General features: G+C 36.7%; 1 protein-coding gene across 6 annotated transcripts in view; it reads left to right on the top strand.

The window, feature by feature from the left end:
• Positions 1-19,466, top strand: part of LOC121429451 (peripheral plasma membrane protein CASK-like) — a 48,591-nt gene extending 29,125 nt beyond the window's left edge. For 3 of the 6 annotated variants that reach the window (XM_041626461.1, XM_041626463.1, XM_041626465.1), the window contains 9 exons: positions 5,994-6,077; positions 9,072-9,269; positions 10,066-10,299; positions 11,563-11,762; positions 12,451-12,566; positions 13,643-13,804; positions 14,833-15,035; positions 16,238-16,324; positions 17,527-19,466. In XM_041626461.1, the coding sequence (XP_041482395.1) occupies positions 5,994-6,077; positions 9,072-9,269; positions 10,066-10,299; positions 11,563-11,762; positions 12,451-12,566; positions 13,643-13,804; positions 14,833-15,035; positions 16,238-16,324; positions 17,527-17,703 (1,461 nt within the window). In that variant the 3' untranslated portion in view covers positions 17,704-19,466. Of the gene's footprint in view, positions 1-5,954; positions 6,078-9,071; positions 9,270-10,065; positions 10,300-11,562; positions 11,763-12,450; positions 12,567-13,642; positions 13,805-14,832; positions 15,036-16,237; positions 16,325-17,526 lie in introns of all 6 variants that reach the window. The other 3 variants (XM_041626460.1, XM_041626462.1, XM_041626464.1) reach the window with 1 other exon arrangement.
• Positions 19,467-20,062: the final 596 nt, after the last annotated feature.

Genomic DNA, 20,062 nt, shown 5'->3' with positions numbered 1-20,062 from the left:
TTGACAATGAGGAGAAAAATATAATATTCCATATTTCATATAATAAAATACAAAAGAAATAGTGGATGACGTCATCAGTCTCCTCATTTGCATACCCTACAGGATGTGCACATAACTGTTTTGTGAAATTAAGCAAAACTTTAAAAATGTCAGAATTTGTTATTTTACATCCGATTTTGATGAAATTTTCAGCGTTATGCATATTGGATTTTTCTCTTTTTATTCAAATCAACTTTTGTTGGGGTTGACTTGTCCTTTTGGGGTGGACTTTTGTTTGTTAAATTTTTTCCACCAGGGTGTTTTGAAGGAATTCAGAGTGAGTGTGAATGGGGGCCTTTTACACTGATGAACAGCAGTCATGTATGATTCTTTATGTTTGTGACAAACATGTAATGTCACGGTCTGATAAATCGTTCCCATTACACTGGTAGAGCCATGCAGGCTATTACAGGGACCTCGGGTACAAGGTACTGTGCGAAACACTTAGATATGTCACTCGGGTACACAGATAGGTTTAGCACAAGGATTGGGAATTTTGAAAATTCTTTGGAAGCTTATTTTCCATGAGGAATGGTTCAAAATCATTTTAATGCTTGTAAATTTTACGTTAAATGTCTCTTCAGCGTTGTTCTTTCTAGTAGTATGAATTGAAGCAATCAAGATTGAAGAGAAAATGTATTATATACTCTGAGAAACAAATTTGTAGTGTTGATCATTTGACTTTCAAAACATTGCATAATCATTCACACGTTTCATTTGAGGCACTTTTAAATACCCACAAAAACTTCAATAATTGTTTATGATGTATCAATTGTCATAAATAAAGGTCTGCTTTTAATAGGCCTTGCAAATTTTTGTATCAATAAACGAGATTACCCATTACACACCATGATTAGCATATTACTAATTGAGGAATTTTTTTTATGAATGATATGGTTAATATGACTTTGATAAATGTACAATTTTTTGTCTCATGATACATGCTAATTAAAATGAGGAGTTTATATTTCTACTGTACTATCTTTGTATTTAAAGGTTTATGGGAAATAGATAATGTTTCCTATTCTTTTAATAGTTATAGTATAGTATGCACTACATAGAGAGAGCTAGCAGTATTTATCGAGCATGATCTAATTACATCATGAGTTTTTAGACTAGAAATGCACACATAATCCTAATGTCACATTCATGTCCTGTGAACTCGGAATGATATACCTTTTGAACTCTCTAATGTTGCATGTATGGTATTTATAAGTACACAAAAAGAAAAACTCATACAAGTGTGGTGCATGTAATTGGTTAATAGTAGATTCTCAATCATGAAAGTTATCCATGTTATTCATTTATAATTGTTTGTGTCGGTGCAAGAACACCCTTAGTGAAACATTTTGCGCACTGTATCAGTGTAGAAACGCCCTTACACATTGCCCGTTTTTGCACACGTGTGGTGTGCAAAGGTGTGGTATAAGGGCGTTCTTGCACTGACATGGCGTAAATAGCTCCCCAAAATCACGAAGTGTACATGTAGGACATCTTCGTTGTGTCAAAGGATGGGAATTCAAGACTGATTAGAAAATAAAAGTCTAAAAAATATATATTCTTCTCAATCTTCTGATAATGTTAGAAAAATCATACCGATATGATATCAGTAACTAATGGCAACCATATAGTCTTCAGTAACTGAACATCGAGATTACATTAAAAATCGATGAGTGTGAATGACATTGATATCCCCCTTGCAGGGGTGTTTCATGAATGTAACATTATGACGTTGAGGTTGTTTAGTCTGGACGAGAAGTTCAAGACAACATAGTCTCAGGTGGAGGAGGGATGAAGATACATGTACATAGTATGTAATGACAGTGAGCGTTTGGTTCAACCTGGGCCCTACATTTCTTCCGTGGCTCTGATGGAGTGTATCTACACAGTAAAAATGCATTTTAAAAGTTAAACAACTCTGTTTACAATATTAAAGATAAATTCCAGTTTTGGTAACGATCTCAAAATGACTTTTTACAGAATCTAATATAATGACCACCCAAGTGTCTGTTTGTATGAATAAAAAATATGTGCCAAAGGATTCTGGAAGAAATTGTGTAATTGCTGAGAAATAAGCAAAATAAGCGCGGATTCGGTCACTTCCGTCGGGTCTTTATTCCAGCAATAATAATACACTGTCCCACGTGTGCCTATCTGTGTTGGTGATCTTCAGTGTGAACATTTTTCAGCGTAGATTTCAAGATTTCACAAATTCAGTTTATGTAACTGTACCAGATCTAGATCCTCGATGATATACTGACAATTAAGCCTGGTTTTACAGACTTTCTCATGAAATCAATGTTTACTGCAACTACTGGCATTTCTCTTTAATCTTACAGTGCGTAATTAACAATCATGTTTAATTTATTAAGAATTAGACCTTGTTGCCTTAGATTTTAAACACTTATTTAAACTACTCCTGTAAGGTTCATCCACAGTAAATTATGGGAAGCCAAATTTATTTTTAGAGAAAACTATACAGTGCATTGTATGTCTTATGTTTACTGTGCAATTGCATCATGCTTTTATGGTGGTCAGAGAAAACTATTTTTGTCCCAGACAGTTACGGATGATTTGTATGTCAAATGAGGTGACAAATTGAATCCTATACTGATGTGTCTATGTAGAGTCTGAATTCAACCTAACTTCAGTCAGAATGTGGGCATAAGTGTTGGAAAGAGATAGAGAATGAATGGAGTACACTCTGAAATAAAACTTTTGGGCCCCTTCTTACAAAGAGTTGCGATTAATCCAATCAACCACACACAACTATAGAAAGCCAGCAATATCATCTTTTAAAATACATGTTTGTTCAAAGTGTTTTCTAGCTACATTGTAGGATGTATATTCATAGATTAGATTTATTGTTTTCTTGACAATTTGGTGTGTTTGCCTCTGTTTACAACGGACGATTTGCAAAACTCCTGCAGAAGAAGTTATGACACTGATGGATTTCCATAGATTTACGATTGATTGGATCAATCATGACTCTTTGTAAGATGGGGCTCTGATGTCAAAATGACTAGTGAAAGGGTACACTGGGTTCAACCGCTATTTCATATTTGAATATTCATCTCGTCATATTTGAGTAGGACAGACTGGACAGTCATATCTGAATAGATGATATAGAGAATCAGTGGAGTTCCTTCCACTCTACAATGAATTAGTCAAAATGACTAGATTTTTTTTTGTAAGTCATCACTTGAGGTTGATTGTGAATTTATTTAACATTATAGTTGAGAGTTTGTTACCAAAATGATCTTTTAGGGATATTTCCAGCAAATATTGTATCAAAAAATTATAAATACAATTTAATGATTTTTTTGTACCGGTGTCAATATACAATTGGTGTCTTAATAAAGATTATTCTGTCTGGACACACCCCATCTAGCTGTATGTTATTAGATAAGTCTTTTTGATAAAGAATATTGATTTCATTCTCTATGGTATTGATATTTGATATGTAGATCTTTATTGATATTATTAACTTCATTCTGTCTGAACACACTCTGTCTAGCGGTATGGTATTTGATAAGTGTTCCTAATAAGAAAATGAATTTATTCTGTATGAACACACCTTATCTAGCAGTATGGTATTACATTGATATCTTTATTAAGATTAACTTTATTCCGTCTGAACGCACCCTGTCTGGCAGTGTGGTATTTGATTGAATCTTCCTGTAAAACCACGGGGTATGTCCTCACTGGGAAATGAGTCATGTTAATTGAATACAGATTAAAGGACTAATGGGCTTTAGGAAATGCCATTCATTTTACTACTAATTTAAAGAGCTGAATGCGAATTCGCCGATTATGCTTTGCTGAAGCTAATTGATTGCTTGCATGTTTGCTTCAAAATTGATAAATTTCAAAACCAAATATTATCATCAATATATTATGTACGCACCGATGTTCATTGCATATTAACTTAGATACTAGTTGGGACTGTTTCACAAAGACTTTCTATGATGGTAACTTTGCCATTATTGTAGCTACCATGGCAACCTTGATTGTGATTGGCTGCTGAGTCCTGTTACCATGGTATCTGTCATAATGGCAGTGCATAGTTTTAACTATAGGGGAGACCGGGGTTAGTTGGAACATGGGGTAAGTTGAAACATTGTAATTTTCTTTAAAGCCTGTAAAATAAATTTATACAATACTGCCCTCAATTTATTGCTACACGTAATAATAATTCAACACTGTTGTATTATTATTGCAATAAATTGAGGGCAGTATACCCCATGTTCCAACTCACCCCGGTCTCCCCTATTTATAGAACAGGTCCAAATTGATTCACTGTACTGCAAAAGTGTGTTGTTTTCCATTAGAGAGATGAGATTTTTCAAATGAAAACATGCACCTTATTTTGCAATCATTTTTTCCCACTCATATGACATCATATCAATCACAATTTTGATTGTTTTTCAGCATTTTATGGAAAAAATGTTTTAGGCTGAGAACCATATGGGCACTATTGCAGATCAACGATGTTCCATTGAGAAGCAAAAGTGTGCTATTACCATTGATTTCCCACAGCAATAGATCCCTTCTGGGTCTCAATGTAACATTTTTAACATATTTAAAGAATACAAAGCCATAAAAAACATGCAAATCTATGCAGAACATGTTTTGAATATTGGAATTACGCATGAATTGCAAAATACATGTATTTCATCCTTACATTACAGTACTCGAACTGCAATAACCATTCTTGATCGATTTTTCCTCCCTTTTCATTCAACATTGTATATGCCTCATTTCGTAATTATGAACCATGGTATTTATATTTTTTATGTATTTTGACTTTTGTACATGTATGTTCCATTTAACTTGCATTTTGTTCATATGCATATATCACTCAGAAATACATGTATAATTGTAGATATTTGTAGAGCAGTAACTGTACAACCAATTCTATTGTAGTGTGTGGAACTTTCCTGAAGCAGAAATGACTACCTTTTCATTCATATTCAAGACATGTTATGGAATAACTATATTTCATATCATGATACAGCACCAGAATTTTCAAATCTAACAAAAGAAACACAAGTGTTATTTGTAAACAAGCACTTCTTGTTTTTTTTCTGAATGAATAAAATCATTCATGAATGAATAAAACTTTCCTCGTTGAGGCGTTTGAAACAGATTTGTCCTTCTCATTAGATCCAAACTGTACTTGCAGCAATGCAAGTTCAGCTATTTGTGTGAAGTAGGCCTATATATGCATGAATTACACCACCAAAATCGGTCTGTCCCCTGAATAATTCTCACTATTCTGGACGTGAAAATTCATGAAAGTTTCATGCATTACTCTAGGATTGTACAGTTACTCAACACAGCATAGTGGCATGACATGGCGTAAATACCCCTCTCTCATATTACCCTCGTCATCATTTTAATCTAATCTCACTCTCACAACCACCATTAATAAACCATTCCATTTTTAACCAATGCATGCTTTAAAATCACAATGGAATGCTCCTTGCCTTTTTAACCAAAAATATCAAGTAGTTACCCCAGGAAGGAGTAGATTATAATCTCCTACTCGTAAATATTAGTTTCATTGAAATTAATTTGGCATTGCTTTTAATTGCTCAGCAAAATGGAAAGTGGGAAAAGGCTAGAGTTTATAAAGAAAATGTCATATTTTGGATAATCCTATAACTTGACATAACATTCTTTTGCCCTTGGAAATAATTTTTGGCTTCGGAAAGGGTAGAGGCTCAGCCTCTGAAACGCTCCTTTTCCTTTAGAAAATGATTCTTTATTAAAATCCCAAGAAACATTACCCTTGAGGAACGTTCCTCAAACCTTGACAAAACGTTCTTTTGACCTTGAGGAGCGTTCCTTTTGAACGTTTTGATGGAGGGATATGTGAACGCAACATGTCTTGCCCTATGCTACCATTGCAGAACGTACCTCTACAGTCTGTGCATGTCACTACCGAACAGGTCTTGGAGCTGTTCAGGCAACACAATCAAGACAGCCAAGACGCCTACGAACTACAGGCCATCCTCAGTGATCCCTACTTCAGGGTAAGTCTCTGCACTACACTCCTGGGGCCATTTCATAAAGCTATTCGTAAAGTTACGAGCGACTTTATGAATGACTGGCTATCCTTTCTTACGCGCTAAACCATCGCCATTGATTATACCATTTACCATAAGAAAGGATCACCAGTCGTTCTTAAAGTCACTCTTAACTTGCGAACAGCTTTATGAAACACCCACCTGGGTGGTGTTTTCATGAAGCTGTTTGTAAAGTTATGAGCGACTTTATGAACGACTGGTGATCCTTTGTTATGCACTAGTAAAATCAGCATTAATGAAAATTTGGTGTATATCATCTACCAAAATAAAGACTTACCAGTCTTTCTTAAAGTCGCTCATAATTCACAAACAGCTTTATGAAGCACCAACCAGTTATCCGAGCATGCCTGCCTTTATAGTTATATCCTTATATAATAATAAGCTGGAATGTAACCTGAATGGATAAATAAGTGGGTAAATAGCTTTTCAAGTTCCTTGGTAAGAACTACAGCCATATCAGTCCTTTCGTTGCCTATCTATAAGCATTCAATGTACATGTACACTTGATTAATAAACAGCCAGAAGACCCATTTGGCAGGGTGCTACATAAGCACTTGCCTGATTGACCGACGCAAGTGATAGAGTCGGGCAAGTGTTTTGAAGTAAAGACCAAAACTACTTGCTCGAATTGGGCAAGCAAAATTCTCACATTAGAATGACCAAAATTAGGGTCGATATGATATCATATTGACCCTAATTTTGGTCATGGCAGGCAAGATAAAATCACTTTGGAAAAAAAAAGTGCAATAACAGATCAGTTCATGTCAAAAGTGAGAAAAAAAGGTCAATGGCTTACAAAACTGCAATACTTTCCTTTCAAGAGGTAAAAAAAATTCAAGGATTTTTTGGGCGAAGTGAAAGAGATTTTTTGGCAAGTATATTTGAACTAATTGAAAATTTCCTTGCCCGACTGGGCAAGTGCTTCTAAACTGTTATATAGCTTCCTGCCTTTGGCATCCGCTTACACAAAACAGATTTTTTTTAATATATAAAAACTGAGGTATGTTACATTTAGGTTGAGGACCCTTCCCCCACTGTACACCCCTCCCCATGTATCTTTTTAACTTTGAGGAGACAAGTGTGTGAATTCTACAGAAAAGGGTACATGTAGCACACATTGAGAAGAAGAATGAAGAGTTTTAGAAAGCATATTATGTCAAAAGATTTCATTAGATAACAATCCTTTAGGGGTGCTTTTGAAAAAAACGATTGAATTTAGATACATGTCAAGAAGATCAAGAGTGGAGAAACTTTTGTAAATTTCCCCCTTTTCATACCCATCTAAGGTGCTATTTAGAACAGGACGACACTTGATAGATAATCCGATAATTGATTTTAAAAATGGAAGACAGTACTTAGTTTATTGTCCCGGCTAACATTTTGGTGACAGAATCTGGCCATCTTGAACTTTAAGAAGATCCCTAGAAAAATGAAAAGGGAAATCAATGAGCAGATTGTAGGTCAACAAAAGTTGTCTGAATATGAATATGAAAAAAATATATCTCCCTGGTACCCCAATGAACTTTTCTTTTGTTTGCCCACAGATAATGAAACATATTGCCATTGTTCAAGATTATGTTAATGGATTTTATGTAAATATGATAAGTATTTGGTAAACAGTGTGGCGATATACAATCATTGTGGGCCATAATTTGAGTGCCATGGTATGCACAGTATAGCTGCTCGGAAATGAACGTGAATTTGGAAGGTATGATTTTAATATGCAATTTATTAAATCCTCTGTTAGTCTTGTAGTCATATTTGAATATTCCAAATCAACAATAAGAAATAGTTTCAAATGTCATGCTTTAGACGCACATGGACTGTCAGTCATCGTGGTTTTAAACACTATCTCTCTTAATGAGAAAAGTCAAGTCAAAATGTCATGGAAAGCTTTAGGGAGGCTCATCGAGGTGTGTAGCCGAGAATGAAATACCCTTTATCTAGGTCACCATGGGAAGTATTGCACATGTCTGCTGCGTTATCTTGACATAGGGACTGTGCTACATTCTCATATGAGGGTTTTATATGCAATAAATGCAATCAAGGACTCTTTTTGTACTGAGGCAAAGGATAACAATCTGCTATAAAACCATATTAATCTTTCTTTACCATTTTGAGGCAAGTATATACAGTATTGTGAAATGATATATTTTTTTAAATACTTGAAAGACTCAACATGCTGTATTTGATAAAGAAATAGAATCTGCTAGCATCCATGCAGAATGTTTTGATACTGCATGCTGGATTAGCCTGAGTAGATCTCATTAATTTCAGTTATAATCATTAGGGTTATGCTGATTATCAAGACTTTGTGCCAGTACTTAGACTTATACTCATTGATACCCTGCCTAATAATGACACTCATTACCCTACATGTAGTTGCACCTTATCCCTTCATCAATTTTTGGTATTTTTTGTATTGAAATATGATGATTGTTGACCAGGTTTTGAAATATCAAGAATTAATTAGACTTTCTTTCATTCTAATTATTTGACCCCCTTCTTTTGTTGACCCATGTTACCTGACTACTTGACCTTTTAACCTTTTAAGCCCCACAATTATGGAACAAACTTCCCCTTGACATTGGGAATTCAACAACTTTTATACATAATTTCAAGCTAAGATTAAAAACCTATTTATTCCAGTAGTATGTACAGCATATGGGGAGCTCTTGCAATGCAATAGAATGTATACAAATAGTTTTTGCGCAATAGAAATGCATGTTATTATTATTATGTGCATTTATATAGTGCCATTGGTATTCTCGTGTGCACATAATCTCAATCCCTATTATTTTCCAATTACAGTGAAATCACAATTGTTATGCCTTTATCCCCGTTATTTTCAAATGGAACGTTTAATATCATTAGCAAAATTTATGACTTCAGCTGACCTCAATCGACTCAAATGTGTATGTGACTTTTTCGTACCATTAGGCACTGCTACAGGCCCATGACGTGGTAGCCCACGAAGTTTACAGCGACCACGCGATCAGGGTGACTCCACCCCCTGTTATGCCCTACCTCAACGGAGACACTGAACTGATGCAACCGCCCAACGGCAACATGGACCAGACAGACGCAGTCACCAGGGTGCGACTTGTGCAGTTCCAGAAGAACTCGGAAGAACCCTTGGTAAGTGCCTTCTCCATTGGATTTTTTTCAAAAGAAACGTCCAGACCCTGAAGGTGGGGATTTTCTGATTGAGCCTTGTATATGAAAGGATAAACATTTCTAGGCATTAGTTCATCAAACCAATTGTTAATAGTCTCAGTAAGACAGCTTCTGTGAAAAGTAGCAGCAATGATGATTGGTCTAGAATTTTGCAACAAGAAGTGCCTCTGCTAATAAGTTTCAGATCATTTATAAGATCTGACTTAGACACACACAAAAAATGTTCCTTCCACGTGAATATTGACCCTCGGCTTTGTCTTGACCGAGTTATTCTCCCCTTGATTGAGATTTGGGGAGGCTTGGGAATTAATGTTCATGTCAGTTATTTCTTCAGACATCGTGATTCAAAAGAAAAACACTGAAGCGCGGTGGCTAAACGTTTACTCAGCGACGTCGCGGTAACGAAAGAGGGGGCTTATATGCGGAGACCGGGTTTTATGGGTCTCGTTCCGTGACGGGTTTCCCAGGCTACCTGAATGCAGTTAGCCTTTTTCGGGGAGTTTTTACCGGTGGCTATTCGAGTTAGGGTAACGAATAGCAATTTGATGAGATGGTATAGGTAAGTATAGCTTGTTAGTAAATAATATGCTCACTACTGAGCATTCTGTTCAAAAGAAGTGTTAAGTGATAGTTGATACCTGTCATCTAGTTTGTAGCTTTCTTTGTTAATTTTAACCCTTCAATATTGTCTTGAAGTTTCTGTGGTAGTGATATGTTGAGCGCTTGCTCTGACTTTTCTTATGACATGACCTCACAGGGCATCACACTGAAGATGAACGAAGACCGACGATGCATTGTGGCTCGCATCATGCACGGCGGCATGATCCACCGCCAAGCCACTCTCCACGTCGGTGACGAGATCCGCGAGATCAACAATGTCTCTGTGGCCAACCAGACCGTCGATCAACTCCAGAAGATGCTGCGGGAACTCAAAGGCAGTATCACCTTCAAGATTGTGCCAAGCTACAGGAGTGCACCCCAGCCTTGTGAGGTAGGTCCAGTCGGAAATGATTCATGATCATCTCCCATTCAGTCAACAAACTGTGTGCGTCTGTACCTCCCTTAAATCATCTCTTCTCATATAGACTAGCATGGAAGGTTGTTTTGAATTCAAACTCTCTGAAAGTTATGCGAGCAGTGTCCTTTTGTAGCTTTGTTAAACATGAATCATATTGAAGCTCACCTTCAGTTTTGCTAGAATACAAAATATTCATCTGAAAATGATTAATTATATGGACTGGATGTGAAGATAGATGGCATGAGATTATCTGGCATTTTTCTCCCGATTTTTCTAGAATTTAATGTATTTCTGAAGTTAACTCTGTATCTTACAGTAAACCTTGGCATACACAATGGTTATGGACTTTCACTGATTCACTTAGTGTTAAACAAAAGAAAGAATATTATGTGTTGAAGAAATTGTAATGATGCAGTATGGAAATGTGATTTTGTAGTTGAAGTCGAAACATCTTTTAGATATAATTTCAACATCCGCATTTCCATCTCAAATCTATGTTGTCTTTCTGTTATTATGCCCACAATCATTATATTCGCTAGAGGGTATTCATTTGTCTCGCAATCTACTATGGTCAACAAGGAAATTCGTGATCACTCTCGCAAAAAGTGTTCACTGGCTTTCTAGGAAATTCGTGATCACTCTCGCAAAAAGTGTTCACTAGCTTACAAGTTCACGAGCTTTCGAGTGCCGCTGCAACTCTTTATCAAGTGACATTATATTGATTATTATGGCATATGAACGTCAAGATTGACTTGACCAGAATTTTTGCCGGGACTGGCAGGTGCAATACACCGGGTGAACACCCTGCTCTTTAACAAATAGTGTATTGGCTTTAACATGCATAGGTTGTTTTCCGATGGACGGAGCGTTTTCCAACTACATTCACACCTCCACTGAAAACAGTGGTGAGGCATGCTTACACACAATGCTATAGCATCAGAGTTTTTGTTAGATGCGTTTTCTTTGATGTATTGATGTCATCATCTACATGATTTTGTTTTCACTATCCCTGTTATTTCAATATCTTGGGTTTCCCCGAGCTCTCAGATAGCTTATCCCTGAACGTTGGGAAAGCACCATTATTAAAGTCAAAAAGTCAAAAACATTTGTTTGATTTATAAGAAGCATATTAGGAGTCTTATTTTGCTTGGTAGCATATATACTGCAGTGAATAGTTTCTGCACTTTATAAATCTATAAATTATTATTTTTACCTTCCCTCATTTACCCTCTACAGATCTACGTCCGAGCCCAGTTTGACTACGACCCAGGTCAGGACGACTTGATACCATGCCAACAAGCAGGTCTTAGTTTCCGTTGCGGGGATATCCTCCAGATCATCAGTAAAGACGATCATAATTGGTGGCAAGCCAGGAAAGAGGGTGAACCTCTTAACGGTACGGCTGGTCTCATTCCATCACCAGAGCTGCAAGAATGGTGGGTATTGAGCCAAATTGCATCTAGTTACATGTTCTTCTTAACCAAAACACAAGATAGGGTAGTTGATATTTTTACAGAAGTCCTGGTGGGTGTTTCATAAAGCTGTTTGTAAGATACGAATGACTTTACAAACGACTGGTGATCCTTTCTTGTGCTATGTGATATCCCTATATAATTGATTTATGGCCTAAGAACATGTTCCAGTTGTGCATAAAGTTGTGCGTAACTTTACCAACAGCTCCATGAAAACCCACCAGTGCAGATAAAGAAAACAAAATTAATTTCTGTTTCTGTGAAAGTAACTCCCGCAGGAAATCTGCAAAGCACCTTTCTGCCCCCCTAGCACCTTAATCAGTCACACTGGCTGCCCTTGTAGACGACAGAAGCTACTCTGGCCTTTTTGGTTAAAGTGGAGATAATGGCTGAGCTGGGGTTTGAACTCACAACCTCACTATCATAGTCCAATGCCCTAACCACAAGACCACAGTTTGCTCTCCTCTGCTCTGGGAGGACTGCTACCAAATATTGCACTTGTATACACGGGATTCTATGAAATTTTATGTAATGATATTGATTTTGTATTAGTAAATTAAATTTATGAAGTGTTGAATAAATTGCGAATAATTGAAAAACGTGAAATGTAATAAACAAACTTCAATCATATATTTTCATTATCTAACTACAGGAGAGTAGCATGTCTGGCAATAGAGAGAGCGAAGAAAGAGCAACAAGCCTCGTGTACGTGGTTCGGGAGAAGAAAGAAGCAGTACAGGGATAAATACCTAGCCAAACATAATGCAGGTTGGTGCCCTTCAAACTTTTATGAAACTTTGGAGAAGTCTGTAGATTCTTAGTGTTGACTTTACCAAAAGAAGATAAAGAGATAAGTGTATGTACGATATGTGCAGTAAATTGCAGTCAGTATTGGAGTAAATCAATCAATTAACTTATATTACACAATGATTATGAAGCAAAACATGTTGATGACAGTTCCTTTAAACTGGACCCCAGGTTGACTTTAAATATGGAACGTTCTTCACAGTCAAGCATCATTATGCTCATACAAATATGTGTACAATTGCGATATTCCTGAAGTTAATTCTCAAACGGGCTGAAATTTATTTGTAAATCTCAATTGCTCTTGTCCATGGAGATCTTAGTCTAGGATCATGCTCTGCATTATATGAAAGAAAGCAAACAACCCTGCCTCCTAGGTATCTTGTTGAGTTGAATCCAAGATGGCTGTTAAATGTTCCATTATAGTCCATGAAAGATGAATGGGCCTGTTCTATCTAGGTATTTCATGTTCCGTGGTTTGTCTGTGGGTACGTCCCAATTTCAATGAAAAAATGATCTTTATCGATAATCAAACATGTTAACAATCACACATGAAAAAACAGGAGGAGCTGGATAAATCATGTTTACAGGTTGGTGTTGGCACAATTAAATACATAGTAAAAACCAGAGAACAATGCATTAAAAAGGCTATACATTTAAAAGTTCATACAATTTAGATAAAGCATAAAAATGGGAAAAATGGGTGTCAGACGCACGAAAAGGTGGATTATTTTTCGGAAGTGCCCTTTATTCAACGGTTCAGTGGTATTATGACCAATGTTGTACCTACTTGTGGTAAATACCTGAAATGAATTTGCTCTTTTTTCATATTAAATGTTGTAATGCTATTAAATTATCATGGCTTGAAGAGTTGTGAATTAAGAATGGGAAAAATGGGTGTCCGATGCACCAAAAGGTTGATTATTTTACAGAAGTGTCCCTTTATTCCACGGTTCAATGGTGTTATGAACAATGTCATCGTACTTCCCTGCTGCCTCTATGAGGATTAACCTCTTTGCATTCGATCTTCTTTCATACAGTATTCGACCAATTAGATCTTGTCACATACGAGGAGGTGGTTAGGTTGCCTGCGTTCATGAGGAAAACGTTAGTTCTATTAGGAGCCCACGGCGTCGGCAGGAGACACATAAAGAACACACTCATCACAAGTCATCCCAATAAATATGCATATCCAATCCCACGTAAGTATACTCAAAATTTTTATTCATTTATTCAAACTGGGTTGTTAATAAAGAGAAGTCTTCAGTGACCACAGGGTTGCATTGTACTGTTATTTGTAGAGCAAATTCATCAAATGATAATAATAATAGTTCTTGTATAGCGCATAACACGCTATAAATAACATCTCTATGCCCTTCCAAAGAACTTGGATATTATTACCCTGGCCGTAGCTCAAGCAGCTTTCACGCGCTCGGCATTTCAAGGAATAAATTCCTGCCAGATACCCATTCACCTCACCTGGGTTGAGTGCAGCACAGTGTGGATTAATTTCTTGCTGAAGGAAACTACGCCATGGCTGGGATTTGAACCCACAACCCTCTGTTTCAAAGTCTGGAGACTAATCCACTGGGCCACAATGCTCCACAAATCAAATATATCTTCATAATAAAAGTAATTTAGCTATATATCTACAATACATATGATGAATTGTTCTTTCCATGGTTAAAGGGAAATTTGGTCTGGGTAAATAAATTCATTCTTAAGAAACCATTAAAATGATAAAAAAATGATTTATGCAAAAGCATAAAAAATGGGAAATTAGAATGTTTATAGCTTGAAAGAAACCAGAATAGGAATTTCAGAAAATTTCAGCAGCCAAGATAAGATTTTTCCATGGTCGATGGGAAATTTGATCAGGGTGAATGATTTCACTCATATGAAAGCATGAACATGCAAAAGTGATTTGTGCGAAAGTATGATAACATGGAAAATACAATGTTGAAAGTTAGAAAGAAATTAGATTAGAAATTCAACAAAGTTTAAGCGGCCAAGATGAGAAGATCATCCCCCTTCAAAAAAAATTATAATCACCTTATTCAAACATGTTATATGCTTTGACTTATTACTTATCTTCAACAATTCTTGTAAATGATTTCCAAAAGCTGTATTGCTTTATTGGATTTCCTGTTAATGATTTAGAAAAAAAGTCTACTCCAAAATAAAAATCCACTTTGCATTATTATTCTCTTTCCTCTTCTATTTCATTTAGACACAACGAGAAGGTGTAAATCGGACGAGGAAAACGGCAAAAACTACTTCTTTGTCTCGCACGAAGAGATGATGAACGACATTGCCAATAACAAGTATCTGGAGTACGGCACGCACGAAGATGCTATGTATGGGACCAAGCTAGACACAATCAGGGAGATCCACAATAGAAGTCTGATTGCTATACTCGACGTAGAACCTCAGGTATGGGACTGCTAAGCCAGCTTAGCAAAAATTCATGTTTGTATTGCAAAAAAAAATGCTGAATTAGTGGAAATCTCTCGTTAGTAGTACATATACAGTTTGCTATTTTATATTTGATTAGATTTCAAGGATAACTTTTGACTTGTTTCCACTTGAGCAACAGGTTTAGGAAAATACATGTATGATTGACGTTAATATTAAAAGGGAAGGGATATCTCAATTAGTACAAGTATTTGTGAATGCATTAAATTTTTACGCCATCCCAGTCGACAAATGCTGTGCACATGTAATTTAAATTAATGTTAATTTGTCACATATATATTTCTTGTTGCAAAAAATATGAATAATACCATGGTCACATCCGTTCTACGGCGGCCGTACGGGGAGTTGAAAACAGCCGTTTTAACATTTTTGTACCAGCTAAATATAGATGGTTTGAACAAAAATGAATAAAACGGCTGTTTTCGACTCGCCGTACTGCCGCCATAGAGCAAATGTGACCAAGGTATAAATGATATTCATGACCAAATCAACATATATATTCTTTGCACTAAAAATACTTTGTGATTGGTTATTATGGGAAAGACACTTACGCTTACATTTGCACAGGTTTTTAAAAAACTAGGAATTTGTTCTTGACCCTCTCATTCCTTAATTTGTTAGTTTTCAACAGTCTTTCATCCCAGTCTTTTACAATCCCTTTTCATAGAAAATAAGACACTTATAGCCTTCACTTTCAAACCAACATGAGAAATATAATGTTCAATATACAGCCAAAAAGTTTTCATTGAAATATTTTCACTGTGTGAGGAAGAACATGAGTTTCATTATTTGCTTACAAGGTGTGCATAATAATAATATTCAGTTGTTGTATAGCGTATATGATGTACCTTTTCATGTCTCTGTGCACTTCCAAACGGACTTGGATGTAAGAACCTTCACTTCAAATATCCCATCAAGCCTTTTACAGTGCACAAGCATTTCTTATTTATTTATTCGGTTTAAAACATGATACATAGGTCCTAGGACCAGACTGAACATGTTTACATTAATTACAACATAATCGTAGATGAAAATTTATAGTAACAACAGAAATAGGCTACTCAACATTGAACAAGGAAACTATTATTAACCTATAATAGTTTGCATAATTTCAAGGAATAAATGATTGACTGTATTTTGTCATCTTCTCTCGTATGCAGGCTCTGAAGGTTTTGAGATGTGCCGAGTTTGCTCCATTTGTTGTTTTCATTGCTGCACCAACTCTCACAGGCATGAATGATGTACATGTAAGTAAACTCAGTGAAGAAATACTTGTACCAAGATTTAATTTAATGAATTCGTGCATGATTTGACTTAGAGGAAAGCCCAGGAAAGGTATTGTTTTACTCTTTAAGATTGATTAATTCAGAAGCATTTTGCTTATCAAAACAGTTGTATTCTCGATCCTTATTTCTTGAATTAAAAGCAATGTAAATGATGTGTGAAACATTGTTGATACATGGTTGAGAATGGAATTTTAAGAACTATAATATAAACAATATTGAGGATTTTCTTTTTGAAATATATTTTTGTTATTCGGTTTTGGCCTGATGGCAGTTGACCTAAAAAAAAGAATAGTATAATACCTATACTGGGATGGCACGATTGGAGTGTCCAGTAGAACGGCAGTCTCCTTGTTTGAGCCCATAGCTAGTTTGGGCCGGTGGTTATGATAACATGCTCGATTGAATATCGCTTAAATGTTCTTTTCTGTAAATCTTCTTTTCAGTTAATATCGGTCAACATTGATTTGACTCTTAAAAATATGCTGATCAGTGGATTACCTAGGATTTTCCAAAAAAAAATTTGACAAGCAAAAAAAAAAAAAAAGATCAACCAAAAATAAACAATTTCGTACCGGGAAAAAATTTGACAAGCAAAAAAAAAAAAGCTCTTCAAGTGGCTTGTCAGGGATCAGTTGTGACTAGTGGGGGGGGGGGCAGGGCTGCGTCCCTTGCATGGGTTGTGACTCCTCTCTCCCGTAGGTACGCTAATGCTGCTGATTTTTCAGTCACAAATATCTTGGAAGTGTGTGCACAGATTTTTTTTTCTTCCCGAGTAATTTTTTTTTAATCGGTATGACCAATACTAAATGCAACACACTCCAATATTTAGGATATTTTCACAAGGCCTCCCTAATGCTTACAAATGTCTTTACATTTTCATTCTCATCATCTTATTCTCATTTCGATGTGGAGAATCGTGGCCCAGTAGATTAGTCTACAAACAAATCCCAACCATGATGTAGTTTCCTTCAAGGAATTAATCCACAGTGTGCTGCAGGAAATGATTCCTCAAAAAGCTGTGTGCACCTGAATTGGTAGCCTAGCTTGGCCGCGGTAATAATAATAGCAGGGCCCGCTAGGAGAACAGTTTTCGGAACTGAAGTGGCTACCCTGGGTAAATATACTATTATTATTATTCGATTTTATTCTCTTTGCTATTACAGGATAGTAGCCTGGAAAGACTTGCCAAGGAATCCGAGCTCCTCCGCCAAGCCTATGGTCACTTCTTCGACCTGACCATCGTCAACAACGACATCGACGACACGATACGCACGCTGGAGAACGCCATGGAGGAGATATGCACCACGCCGCAGTGGGTTCCGGTCAGCTGGGTCTACTAAGGTCAAAGTTCATTCTATCCATTTCCTGTTTTTTTCCACGGGGTGGGCGTCGACCCGCTCGGATTGTTCTCAATTTGCACACATTTCTATGGTGTTTCTATCACCGGTATTCTTACTTCGCATTCACCGTTAACAGCCACTGGTCTGAACCCTGACTTCTGAATTCTCTAATTATCGTTGACTCTGACGAGGGATAATCATCCGGTTCCAGTAGGCAATGGATTAACCTTTATGATTACTGATTCGTCTAATTATCATGGACTATGAGCATGGATCACATAGTTCCCGAAGGCAATGGGTTAACCTTTATGATTACTGAATCGTCTAATTATCATTGACTATGAGCATGAATTACACAGTTCCAGATGGCAGTGGGTTGATGTATATCCTGAAGTCTGGCAGCCTTTTGCAACGAGTAGAGGCCATGTATGGAAGGGCAGTCAACCGTGCAGGACTTCAAATCAAGGTTGTTCAGCTTTCACAGAATCTAAGAATGAGACTGCAATAGCCACGTTGGATTCATAACTGTTATATATGATTCATTTTTATATAAGCACTGTTCATTCTGTCACTGCTTTCAAGTGAACTGTTTGAAGATGATTGAATACCTATACTCAGCAATGGAGATCACCAGTCCCAGCATGTTTATTGCTGGAATTATGTTTTCAGAATGCATCGAGCGTTGAAAGTTTGGACTTCGGCCTCTGCTGACATGATGGATCCCCAATTGCATATCCCATGATTATGATAATGACTATAATAATAATCTGATTTTATGTAAAGCTTATTATATTAGGATGATGTCTTTGAGAGCTTTACAGATATGTACAGGCGTATCATAACCCTGGTCATCGGATCATGGCTTACCCGGATGCAGTGTAGGCACTTTCTCCACTTCCTGAGGAAGCATTCCAACATGGATTTCTTAACTCATTTGCAAAGCATTCTACATAGGCTTTCGCATCCTCGGGAGATACCCATTGAACACCTGGGTGGAGTGTGGGTATGTATGGATTGATGCCTTGCCAAAGGATGCTAGGTCAGTGTGGAATTTGAACACGTGACCCTCTCATTACAAGGCCAGAGTCAGAACTGCTATCACAGCGCTTCATTCAACCATCCTGCATTGTGCACTTTTGGAGGACGGGAGTCATCCAATATTTGCCAAGATTTACTTTTTGGAACCTACTGTCTAATCATGTGTACTCGATTAAAAGAAGAAAATACAAGAAGCCTAAAGAATTAATAATATCTTTGCTTTGTATGATCAATTATATGAATCTTTCGAAACTTGAATGATATTTTTATCATATTACCAATATGTCATGTGTTTTATCGCCAATAAAAGAGGCAGGTAATGTCTTTGAGAACACGTTCTGTGAGAAAATCATTGATATATGTATGGAGTTTGGTACCATCGTTAATATGAAGAGGAAATCGATGAAGTTAGTGAAAGCTGTCACTTATCATGGTGAACAGTCAGACTGTTAAAACTTCATGGTATTTTATCTGGATCATTGCACATGCAATGCAATTGCAAACCTGAACTTGTGCATCATGCAGACATTTGAAGCAATGGAAACATGCCTTTGATATTGAAAATCAAACTGCTTTGAAAACTAACATACTGCCAAGTCTATGGGTTTCTTACATTTTTCTTGTTGGGAATAAATCGACGTTGTGTTTGAGGCTACAGGAAAGAAATGGTAGTTAGTGGAATACCTTACATATTGGTAGCTTCATATCAGGATATTTTTTTTCTCTGAGATTGATTATGAAAATTGACACATTATATTTGAATTTTAGGAATTAGTGGCACACGCAAAGAGCTTTCTGAGGAAAGTATGTTCCAAAATTTGACGTATTGCCACTTGTATTTTTCTGAAAATTCCCTAGCATCCCCTAAGTTCTTTTGAGTGAGCATTTGTCGCTTTCAACTGCCTTGGCAACTGGAGAAACTAAAAGCACAGCCTTTCCTAAGGTTCGCATGCATTTCATATGATTGTTCCAGATTGTTAGCTCTTTAATAATGAATTGCATGGGTTAAACTGGGTCTTGTAACACAAAGGTTAGCGATTGATCGTACGCTTGATCTGTACAATTGATTGTACATTGTAGTCAGTGCAATCAATCGTAGGTAAAGGTCCAACGATTGATTGCTAAGATCTGTGTTACAGTCCCCTGATCACTCTGTGCTGTTCAGTTATTGTTTTCGTGGCCCAGACATGAAGTAGTGTGCATGTAGTGCGTTGTAACTGAAAGGAAATGGCTCTATCAGAGATGCCAAGTTCAAAGACCAGCTATGCTTGAGATTTTCTGTGAATCTGAGTGAGGTCACAGTCATTATGTACAATGTATA

This window comes from Lytechinus variegatus, chromosome 16 (genome assembly GCF_018143015.1).
Source record: "Lytechinus variegatus isolate NC3 chromosome 16, Lvar_3.0, whole genome shotgun sequence".
NCBI classification, from domain to species: domain Eukaryota; kingdom Metazoa; phylum Echinodermata; class Echinoidea; order Temnopleuroida; family Toxopneustidae; genus Lytechinus; species Lytechinus variegatus.
The sequence above is the reverse complement of the archived record's forward strand: the minus strand, read 5'-3'. Positions and strand labels throughout refer to the sequence as shown.